At 41.2% G+C, this 11,726-nt stretch overlaps 1 protein-coding gene across 1 annotated transcript; it reads left to right on the forward strand.

Annotated features, from left to right (window-relative positions):
- Positions 1-530: 530 nt before the first annotated feature.
- otub1b (OTU deubiquitinase, ubiquitin aldehyde binding 1b) lies at positions 531-9,012 on the forward strand (the record flags this gene model as incomplete). The annotated part of the gene is made up of 7 exons (XM_084451700.1): positions 531-573; positions 4,400-4,464; positions 6,211-6,309; positions 6,444-6,562; positions 7,012-7,096; positions 7,190-7,384; positions 8,464-9,012. 7 exons carry the CDS (start codon positions 531-533, stop codon positions 8,659-8,661), a joined length of 804 nt encoding a protein of 267 aa, XP_084307826.1. The 3' UTR covers positions 8,662-9,012.
- Between the last annotated feature and the right edge of the window lie 2,714 nt (positions 9,013-11,726).

Below are 11,726 nucleotides of genomic sequence, written 5' to 3' on the forward strand. Positions count from 1 at the left end.
TGAAGGCTTGTCATCTTTTATTCTTTAGCCTTGAGCGAGGGACAACCAACAGGCCCTGGTCAGACAACGAGACCTGCTCGTGCCTGACCATGTAGATCTCTGATGACAAGTACCTACCTTACACTGGATCCTAAAATTGATGTGGAGCCAGTGTAAGGAAGCTAGGATGGGAGTAATGCGACAGGTCTTTCTGTAGGCTACCTAGTCAACAGCCTTGCAGGTTGCAGCAGCGTTTTGGATCATTTGTAGGGATGACTTGCTGAGGCAGGTGAAAAGGGAATTAGGCCTAGTACAGGTTAGTCCAAGTGAGATGATATAAAAGCATGAATAATCATTTCCAGCTCAGTTTGGGACAGCACAGAGCAGGAGTTTTATTTTTCATTATTACAGGATTCGTCCTCCATACTTATTTACGATTTGCAAAAACGAAACGTTATGGCTTTGTTTCTGACCCATAGACAGACCTGACCCGGAACTTGAGAATTATGTCAGAGACGGGGGGAAAGGAAACACAATTGTATACAGTTAAGATGGCGGAAGAACAGCAAGAAAAAACACAGGGAGAGATGGAGGGTGAGTAAAGAACAACAATTCATAGAAAAGTCACCGAGGTTGTGCAAGCACTAGCATTTAGCTATGTAGCTGTTAGTATTTGTGATAGTGTTGGTTAAAACTGTGGCTTTATGATAATACAGCAGTCGTCTCGGGGGACGAGGGCTAATAAGCCGCTAAAGCTAGCTAGCTAGCTAACGTTAGCCTTTGGTAAGAGACCCCTTACTTATGCCTGATTGGCTAGCTAGAAAGCTAGCATAGGTATCCTAGCTCGACACAGCCAACTGATAGTAACGTTACGCAAAAAGAAGCATGTGCTACCCAAAAGGTGGACAGATAAATGGACAGATAGATAGACATATAGCTAGACAGATATGCTAGTTACCATTTGGTAAACATGAAATCGCATAGGTTTCTATCTATGCTAGCTCTAGGCAGAAGGTTGAAAATGTGCGCCCTGTGCCGTGCGTTCGCTAGGTAGCTAGGCTAAATTAGCTGTCTACTTTCTCTGACACTGGGTTAACGTTACCTAGCTAATGTGCAGTGTTTTAGCAAAGAGTGCTAGCTAGCTACTAAGTTAGCTAAGCGAGGTAACCAGCGCACGCTAGGCTAGCTGACTATACATCTTGTTGTTGCGGGTGGGGAAAGCTATATAATGATTACCTTGGTGGAAAGCTATATAATGACATTGTTAACTTAAGGATGTATTGCTGAAGTATGAAATCCTACACAAACTAGTTGTTCAGCAGGTAATTCGAACATTTCATGTGATGAGTTACTTTCCATATTACTTAGTTGAGGATTACACATCCACGATAACCTAACCTGCAGCATTCAGAATAGGGAGTTCAGGCGCCATGTCTCCCACGTCAACGTTATGGGAGCATCCAATTCTCTCATTTTTTCATAAGTGACCCTAACCCTAAAGCCAAGGGATGAATTGGGATGGGCCTAAAAGAGCAAACTAGTGAGATAATAGAAAACAATGAGATGTTAAGCTATGTTATAACATTTACTATGGCAAGGAGTCGTCCTCGTTGCATTAGGCTACTCTATTTCACTGTAGCATCATCAGCTCACTTAAATTGTTAATAAAACCATTCCACATGCTGCATAGCTGTCAATTTTAGGATTTATTTCCCCCAAAATATGCAGTCTGGAAATTTGTCATTATACATGTAGGCTAGTTTTCACTCAGTGTACCTCGACAGCATGCCGTAAGCGTTACATAAGGGTGTTTTCACACCTGCACTTATTAGTCTGATTAAATCGAACTCTGGATCGTTTTCCCCCTTGGTGCGATTTGTTTGGTCAGATGTGAACCCAGTAATCGCACTTAGGTGTTGACCAAAACAACCGCACCGCAACTGCACCGACATTAAAATTTTGGCAGATAACAGATATTAACATTGCTGCTATGGCCGATAACAGATATTTACTGATGTAAATATGCTCTTTATAAAAATATGTTTCTGATAATCAAATATGATATGATTGCCAATGTGTCGTGCATCTCCAACCGAGGCCCTTAAGAGGAGATGTCTTGGTCTGGTCCCAAACAAACCCTGGAGCAGTTTATTTCTGGTGGGAACGTGATCCCACCCAATTACTAGGTATACACTAGGGATGCCACCGTGAGGATTTTTTCCCACCCGTTAATAAACTCATGACAACATCAGTGTTACCAGTAACACCATACATTTTACAAGCGTCTGCTCTGCTCTGTCATGTTTTCTTTGAACAGTTAAACTGGAACGGCTTTTTAAAAACATTCAAAAATGGTTTATAGACAGACAGGGCAATGAGAGCATTTGCAGTTCTACTTACAACTAGGGATGCACAGATGCATCGGCCGAACATCGGCATCGGCCTTGTTGACTGCCATCGGCCCATCTGCAAATAAAATGACATTCACCGATGGTAGTGGCCGATGTTATGTCGCAACAATTATGGCTTTTTTGTTGCAAAACGTAGACTACCCAGCTGCAGTTTCGTAGAAGATCCGTGACGTAATGCTGCAAACACACATGTAGTTTGCTTTCAAATTAAAGTGAAATAAAAATTGGCGTTTTGGAACCAAACACTTCATTTCTTTGTTTCCCTGGCACAAAAAGGGGAATTAAAATAAAATAAACATCGGCCATCAGCCGGATTGGTAGAGGTGTAACGATATATCATTTTAAACACCGAAACGTTGTTTAAAAAAAGATTAAAGCAGAGAAAAAGTGTGTGCGGGAGTCTAGTATTTCTCATTTGTAACGATATATCATGCCATGATCTATCGCGATATAAAAACGTGACAATATGCATCGGGGAGATCTCGGTCAGTCGAACAGTCTCATGGTTTATTTTTTTATTTATTTATTACTTTTTTTATTTTATTTATACTAATGTAAAGAAACTTTGGGTTATTATTGTTTTTTTTGTTGTCATTATTATTATTATAAGGCTGACTGCAAATAATCCACTATCACCTACTCAAACAAAGCACTGAAAAAGACTAGAGAATGCAGATCAGTGCTTGTATTAGATCAATTTACTGATATCGGCAAAACATAAAATGGAACTATAGGGAAAACAACAGCATTGATTTGCATTGTCTTTCCAATAAAACACACATTTTCCAGTCATATATTCATCATTCAACTTTTGTTAAAAAATAGTTATCATATAGATATCGTGAACCTATCGTGAACCTAATATTGTGTATCATATCGTAAGTTGAGTGTATCATTGAGCTGGCCTGAGTAATTCGAGTATTCCACTATTTGTTTGGCAGGATGGTATTCAGAGCCCAATTAAGTACTCGGCGAGACTCCAAACCAATACTAACGTGGTCATATTGTTGCGTGACTCGTGAAAGTGCAGCTGAACAGAAGCGTATTTAATGCTTGTGTTTTCTCCCCCAAAACACTCTGTGGGTATCTGGTTAGGGCTGTCAATTTAGGCCTGAATTACACTACTACGTTTTTCAGTGTTTTCCCTGAAAAAGACCAACGTTTGCCCCTATGTTTGCCTCTAGCAAATACACTACCGCGGCCAAAATTAAGCTCCAACCCGGAGGCGGATCGATACGGCCAGAGCTACATTTTGGCATTCGCCTCTGTCTCTCCTCCGCTCCAGTGCTGCCACACACATGCCCACACGTGTGTGTGTGTTTGTGTAGCTAGCAAAGCTAAATGATCTAGCAAGCTTACAATCAACAAGTAGCAGGAGGCAAAAGTTGGACAACAAGGGAATATGACTGTCTGAAATGAGCGGTGACAACCACACACAATACATGCATCTGCGGTTGCCGATGGAAATTCTTCCTTTATTTAACCCATCCCAGCCGTCCTCCAGGGGCAGCCAGGAGTCCTAATGTAAATCTAGCATGATAAACTTTCCCCCATCATTCTGTTGTTAAACATTTTGTGTAACATTAGAGGATTACATTACTGAACATGTTGGTTGACTTTTAACAGAGTTTTATTAGCCTAGTCTTTGAAGTTCTTCCTGAACAAGTTTGTCTTCACAATTACAATAGTTTATAAAGCAACATTACTAAGTTAAAGGTGCTACATTTAACTTTGTTTTTTCTTATATTTATTTTCACAAATAAACGAGGTAAGATCTGCAGGGTCAAAGTATTTCCCCTACCATATATGCTGTGATTGGTGATGAACCAACAAACCCTAGAGATTTAACCTGGTTAATTTGCTAATTACGAAATGATACATAATAATAATAACAACAATGAAATAATTACGTGAATTACATGTAGCACCTTTAAAATAGCAGTAGGCCTGCTTAGAGCTTGTTAACCAATGATGTGTGAGAATTGATTTGAACCCTTTCATTTCTGCAGGAGGAGTGAACTGCCTTGCATATGATGAGGCTATTATTGCTCAACAGGACAGAATTCAGCAGGAGGTAAGATAGTGTTCTTATTGTAATGTTGCATACTTTGGGCTGCTTGAGACTCTTCTGACCACTTCCTTTGCATCACATCAATTTGTGCGGCGCTCGTTCTTTAGCAGGATTACACAAGAACTACCAGAGCAATTTTCATGAAAGTCAGCGGAGGGGTGTAGTACGGGCCAACTTAGAACCCATTACATTTTGGAGCGAATCCTAATAACTGGGCGGATACACCAATTAAAATGGGTCAGAGCTGTTTTGGTGGCACAAGGGGGACCTACACAATATTAGTAGGGATGCACCAATGCATCGGCTGAACATCAGAATATTCCTATGATCCTCATCACCCCGAACGTGCAGTGTCGCCTGAAAGTTGTCTGGCTCAGCGGTTTTCTGTGGGTGCTGTCTGGTAAACGCTGTCCGGTAAAATGCTGGATAAGGGTATCCAACTCATGAATAGAGTTGCATGAACACTGTTTTTTGGTTTATAGCAAGGAAGCTATCTTCTAATATAATGTGGACTATCCAAAACTGCCAAAGGTTGTGTTGATGAGAGTGTTATATTTCGTGATACTAGTAAATTAGACTAGCGCATTTAACTTGTAAATAAAATGTTAAATGTTGTTATGCCATATACGAGTGCTGACTCAGCCTCAGGAACACATCTGATGTCCTGTATTAGTGTATATGAAAATTAACCTATAGACCGACATGCGTAACTGGTCAAAATATTCTCGGCGGTTAACTGTTGACATCCCTTTTTTTAATTAAAGAAATGTGAACTTCATGCAGTAGACTACATCATAGTTAAACAATGGGTAAAAGCACCCATTTTAAGAGAGGTTTGAATCCTAAGCACCCTACCCAGTCGTGAGTATGTTTGAAGTACAATAGAACAACATAGCTACAGTACTGTAACAACTGTCAAAGCTGTGTGGTGGGAAAACCTTGCTAATGCACTGGTAGAGCTAGGGTTGTCATTAGAATTTCCTGTCTTCTGAGGTTTTTGACAAACCTGAACTCATCACATGAAACATAGCATTTTGTTTTAATGGGCCTCCATTCAGAAAAATGTATCTTTTTTGCAGTAATTTCAATATAATTAATTTCTTAATTATTAAACCTTTAAAGATGCTAGATTTATTGTTAGTCAGCTGAGCCGATCAACTTTCTGAAGGATTAACTGAAGTACCTATTTATGTGCAGTACCCTTTGATTTTGAAGTGAAGCAAACCATTCTTACCATACTTGTTTTTATATTTAGATCAATTCCATAGCCTAATTGATCGAAAGATGGCTGCACACGCTGTAACGTCAAAACTTAAACTTGGGCAAATTGACAGTCACAAGCCATGATAAAATAAACCCACACATGATTAAATTGTGTGTTCAGCTAGCAAAGCTAAACAATCTAGCAAGCTTACAATCTACAAGTAGCAGGAGGCAAATTACGAATTATTTCAACCTTTATTTGCACTTCATGTAACTGCTGTAACAAATCAGTTCTGCATGTAAAACATAATTCAGCTAGACCAAATTGCCCCTTAAATCATTGAGATATGTTATACCATCTTAACAACAATACATATCTGAATGCCTTTCAAATTTTCGGTCTTAAGAACACTATTCGAAAATGCAATGCAACATCCCTAATAGAGGGATTATTACTGATAAAATGTACCTTTGAAAGCACACAAGTTTACTTTTGAAAATTTACCTTTCCTAGTTTTCTGTCTGTGTACTTCTGTGTGTCTTCAGATCGCAACCAGTAACCCTTTAGTGTCAGACAGACAGGACTTGTCGGTGCTGCAGAGAGAGTACGCCCAGGACGACACCATCTATCAACTGAAGATCAAGGTCAGTGGAACCACTGTATTACAGGATTTGAATCAGGATATTCCCTGCTGTTGCCTTTTTTCTGCTAAACAACCCACAGTAGTCAAGTCCGTCACAATGATTGCCATGATAACAGCGTCTTGTGTTTTCCCTAGGATTTACACAAAAAATATTCCTACATTCGTAAGACACGGCCAGATGGGAACTGTTTCTACAGAGCCTTTGGCTTCTCACATCTTGAATCACTGCTGGATGACAGCAAAGAGCTGCAAAGGTATGCTATGCTTTAGGGATGTCACGAGAACCAATACTTCGGTACCAAGTCGATGCTAAAATTCTGAAAATATGACTACTTGTTTTCCACAGTACCGTAGGTACCGGGGATGCAATTCTTCCGGACGTGACGGTCGAATATTATGCCTACTAGTGTGCCGCTAGCATAGTAATGTTAGCAAACGTTCTTGGTTTGAGGAGACAAAACAATACAAACAATCTCGTAATCCACCCCTTGGTATCATGGATCTTGAGTTGACTGTAGCACTGCATGGGCACAGGAGAGCATCCTGCCGCAGAAACGGAACTACTTTATTTACTTTATATTACCGGACAAAGTCGGTTGAGAACCGCTGATCCAAACAACTTCACAGGCGACACTGCGCACTAGTCTCTATGCTAACCATATTGCAATTATATTTAATGTATTCATTTGCAATGTTTCTGCAGGTTCAAGGCAGTTGCATCAAAAAGCAAAGTGGACCTGGTGAATGAGGGATTCACCGAGTTCACCATTGAAGACTTTCACAACACTGTGAGTTCTTGCAGTCAGCAATACACATGATTATATATATATAATCTGCAGGATCTGTATTTGTGACACAATCCCTCTCCTCCTTTCTCCCAGTTCATGGACCTGATTGAGCTTTGTGAGAAGCAGCCAGGCCTCGGGGAGCTGCTGGGTTCCTTCAACGACCAGAACATATCAGACTACGTTGTGGTCTACCTGCGACTGCTCACCTCTGGCTACCTGCAAAGAGAGCACGGTTTCTTCCAGCACTTCATAGAAGGAGGACGCTCTGTCAAGGAGTTCTGTCAGCAGGTTAGTTTATATTAAGCAATATAGAGGTAGTCCAGTTGTGTGAGGTACTGCAACAATCATTCTACCCTGTTTGCAGTGTCTGCGCTTCAAGGATTTTTTGCACTAAAATCAGCATTAAATTATATTCATAATTACCTTTATCATGAACGACTTGACATGCTAGGGTTCAGCCTTATGAATTGTGCGACCTAACATTTAGGGACATTTTAGCATTTTTACAGCATTAGCTATACTACAGTATATCATATGTTTGTATTGATAAAAAGATGTGTTTAGGGAATATAATAAATGTAATAGTTGCTCATTACAATTCTTTGTCCGATATAAAATGTATGAGTCCCACGTTTTTCCATGGCAAGTTGTATCATGTTGCTGGGGCCAGCCCTCCCTCACGATTTATTTTCCTAGGATGGTGTTGGAATGTTCATTCCCCAAACTAATTTCATTGGTCATGTGTCACAACCAATTAAATTAGTTTGGTGTGTGAACATTCTGTTGTCATTCTAGGAAAAAAGTGCCTCCTTCACTCTCATAGGGCACACCTGTCTATCATATAGCTAGCTAGCTATCCTGTTTTCAGAGAACATCCAACTCAAAACTGAGCTAAAAGTCTTGCACCTCCTATATTATTCTTGGAATACTGCTATTTCCACTCACTTAGTGGGTTTTTCTATAAATAGCACTGGCACATGCTACACTTGCTGCACACCCCTGGGAACTTGCCATATGCCAAGGTAGTTTTTTTTGCTCTTAGCATGAATCTGAGAACGTGTGTACGGTAATAATAAAATAATAATGCATTTCATTTATAAAGCACTTTTTATTGTGAAACATTCTCAAAGTGCTGACAACGTTGTACATGATCAAACATCAACAATTTCTCAGAACAGTGATTCTGTTGTTCAATCCTATTATGCGAGTATTCCAAAGGGGTCTTGCATGGAAAATGGCGAATATGTACCCTACCACATCACTTGACACGTATGAGTATTATTAACACTCTGTTCGATATCTAAAGCTGTAGTTTTTTGCATAATCGTAATAATTGATCATTTTTGTTCTCCTTGTATCCGTTCCAGGAGGTGGAGCCCATGTCTAAAGAGAGTGACCACATCCACATCATTGCCTTAGCTCAGGCCCTAAATGTGTCTATTCTGGTGGAGTACATGGACAGAGGTGAAGGGGGAACAGTCAATCACCATGTCTTCCCAGAAGGCAGCGAGCCTCGTGTCTTCCTTCTCTACAGACCCGGCCACTACGACATCTTGTACAAATAATATCCTGCTTTTCTCCCCCTCCTCGTTTTTCTCCTTCTCACTGTAAGGCAGTAGGAAATACTTCAGCCGCCACATTGACACATACATCAGTGTACAAAAATTACACTATGGCATTTGAAGAAGAAAAATATCAGTCACAAATACAGTCTCCTTTACCCCTCACTCCAGTCTTTCCCCTCATAACATGGATGGATAAATGAATAAATCGGGAAAAAAGCAGTGACTCCAGGCATTTAGAGTTGTACAGTTTTTTTTTCTTTTGTGGTTGTACATGTTATCAATTTGCTTTTTGTTGGATTCTTTCCTTTGTTACACTGCGTTTCCTTGAGTTTTATTAAAGGGATTTACATGTAATGTCCTATGTGTTGTGTCTGTGATGGGCCTGTTCTGCATGGTAGACCAGGATACTGGTATAGGTCTGCACCTCCAATAACCAGCTCTTACCTGCTGTAACTTGGCTGAATCAGTAGACTCGGACAATAGCGTTTCATGTGAATGAAGTGTCTGTGCATCAGGAGGCTATACTTGCCAAACTGTAGTAAAGTAAGACGGTAGCCAGTTTTCTATTGAACTATAGTAGAACAGAAGATGACAAATTTGAAAGTTTGAATAGACAAAGAATGCTACATATGCCTATCAAGGTGCATGTTAACATCAGTCAGTCCAGTCATCGATAAAAGGACATATCCCGGAAAAAGCACTTGGTGGACGGGTGCATCATGGGCCACCCCATTAAATTTTGGAGCAGAAACGAATCACGGGCCGGATCCTCGAATGAAAAGAAAACTTAGAATGAAGCCAGCTACCTGTGTGAGGGTGTTAGAGCCACAGGGTTTGGACTGGAGTGTGAGGGGGGAGAGCCCGGAGTGCACCGCACTCCCCCCGCCGGCTGTAACCCGAGGAGGGCACCACAAAGCTGGCAAAATACAGCCACCCATATTCACCTCCAGTCATTTTTACATCTGCCACGGAATCATGGGGCAGGTCCACGAGCCACTCAAACACTGCCCGGACGGCCATTCACCTCCCTTCATTTTTTGGACTAGGATTACACAAAAACTATTAGACTGCTTTTCATGAAACTCGGTGGAGGGGTATAGCATGGGCCAAATTAGAACCCATGAAGTTTTGGCATGCACAGAGCCACGAAATGCATTCAGGGGCGGAGGTCTGTGCTCTCTGAGTACCATTTCTAGTTTAGCCTTCAAATAGCAGCCTGACCTTGTAAATGTTAAGAGTGGTGGAGACTGCTTTTAGAGAGGCTAAAGCAATTCCTTAAGCGAGGGGATTGGCTGCTGCAGGTAATCCTCATTGCAATTGGGGAGATGCTTTGCAAACATTTCATGATAAAGAGTTGGTAAGGAGGTACCGTCTCAATTGAGAGGGTATGTTTATTGTGGAGCTTGTAAGGGCTGGATTTACATCCCCAATAAACTGAAGCAACACCATGACACTGGTGGCAATCCTGAATTATTTGGCCACTGGGTAGGTGCAGCAATTCACTATTGATGATTTGAGACTGTCGCAGCCATCAGTCAGCATGTAGGGTCATAACCCTGACTATCCTATCTCTAGTTCCCCTCACCCTAACCCGGGTCCGTATCCTTTTCCTACCCCCGACCCCTGCCTCTACCTGGACCCAGGCACACTCACACACACACAGACATACACCAGTCCGGGGCTCAGATCCCTCTCCCCTCACCCGGGTCCGTTTCCCATTCCTACCCCCTCCCTACCCCTACCCCTGCCTCTATCTGGGCCCAGGCACATTCACGCACACACAGACATACACCAGTGTTTGCCATGTCTCTCCTATGATGTTTTTAGCCTCTCTTACTCTGAAAATGTAATTTAATGTAATTTATTGCTTTATAAATGTTTTTAGCCGGTAGACAAACATACTCCAGGAGCTTGCTCGATCGCCTTGAGAGGGGTCAGGGGAGAATTTTTACAGCTCACTTATCTGGCCCACGGGTGATACTGGTTTTTTGCTTCCCTCTGGAATATGTAGGGGTGGGTCGTATGCCCACCTCCCTTGTTCTCTGTAAAGCGCATTGTGTTGCCTCTGGGTATGAAATGCGCTATACAAATAAAGCTTTGATTGATTGATTGATTTCATTCCCACTTGACAAGTCTAGAGAAAAATGTTTGTAATCTTGATGGCAATTAGATCAGACTGGAACTGAAGGAAGCTCCAAAGAAGACGCCTAGAGGAGCTAGGCAAGGCACTGGTGACACCACATAAAGCGGAGATGTGCCCCCTGGACCCCAGCTTCTCTAACCATAGTGAAGAGAGTGGAGGAGGCTCCTTCTGTCCCGCCTCCAGTGCCTGACGTATGTGGCCTGTTTGTGTGTGAGAGAGATTTAGAATAAGACCTTATGGAAAATGTGGCTGAATTTTCATTATAGATTGCAGCCAGTGGCAACAAGAGAAGCTCTGCGAGGTGTGTGGGCCCTCGAAGAACTCAAAGACACACAGACCACACGCAGCAACTGCCAAAAGTACATCTGTGGTACACGTACTCTCAAATCTGGTGCATCGTGTTGTGTAGACAGGTTCTCGTGTTTCTATTGTTGGCCATTACCTGTATTTGATTTACAGCTTTGATTATAAGGTGAAGTTGACAATCAATTTTATAAAAATAATAAACATCAATGAAAATTAATTTCCATTTTTCTTAGATAAGCATGATTTATGCCACCCAAGTCTTTATTATAAAGTTTTAAAACTTTGTCACAAAAACGAATAACACTTCCATTGTACTGATTAGTACTGATAAGATACTGCAAGGATACGTGATGACAGTAATTCCAATGTACCTGTATCTGTACTTGTTACACATGGCAAATAAACTTTCTATTCAATTCTATATTGTTAAATGTGATCTAGCAGAGATCAATTGCAAACATAAGATTAATTGCAAACATTAATCATATGTTATCTACATTGGTTAGATGTGTTCAGGACAGAACCTTCATGAAGCGTGATCAAATCAAATCGGATAATGTATGTAGGAGTTATGAGGACTTCGTGTTTTATGGCGAAATGTCAGAATTTGGCGGGG

The sequence above is a fragment of the Borostomias antarcticus genome, assembly GCF_949987555.1.
Source record: "Borostomias antarcticus genome assembly, chromosome: 17".
Lineage (NCBI taxonomy): Eukaryota > Metazoa > Chordata > Actinopteri > Stomiiformes > Stomiidae > Borostomias > Borostomias antarcticus.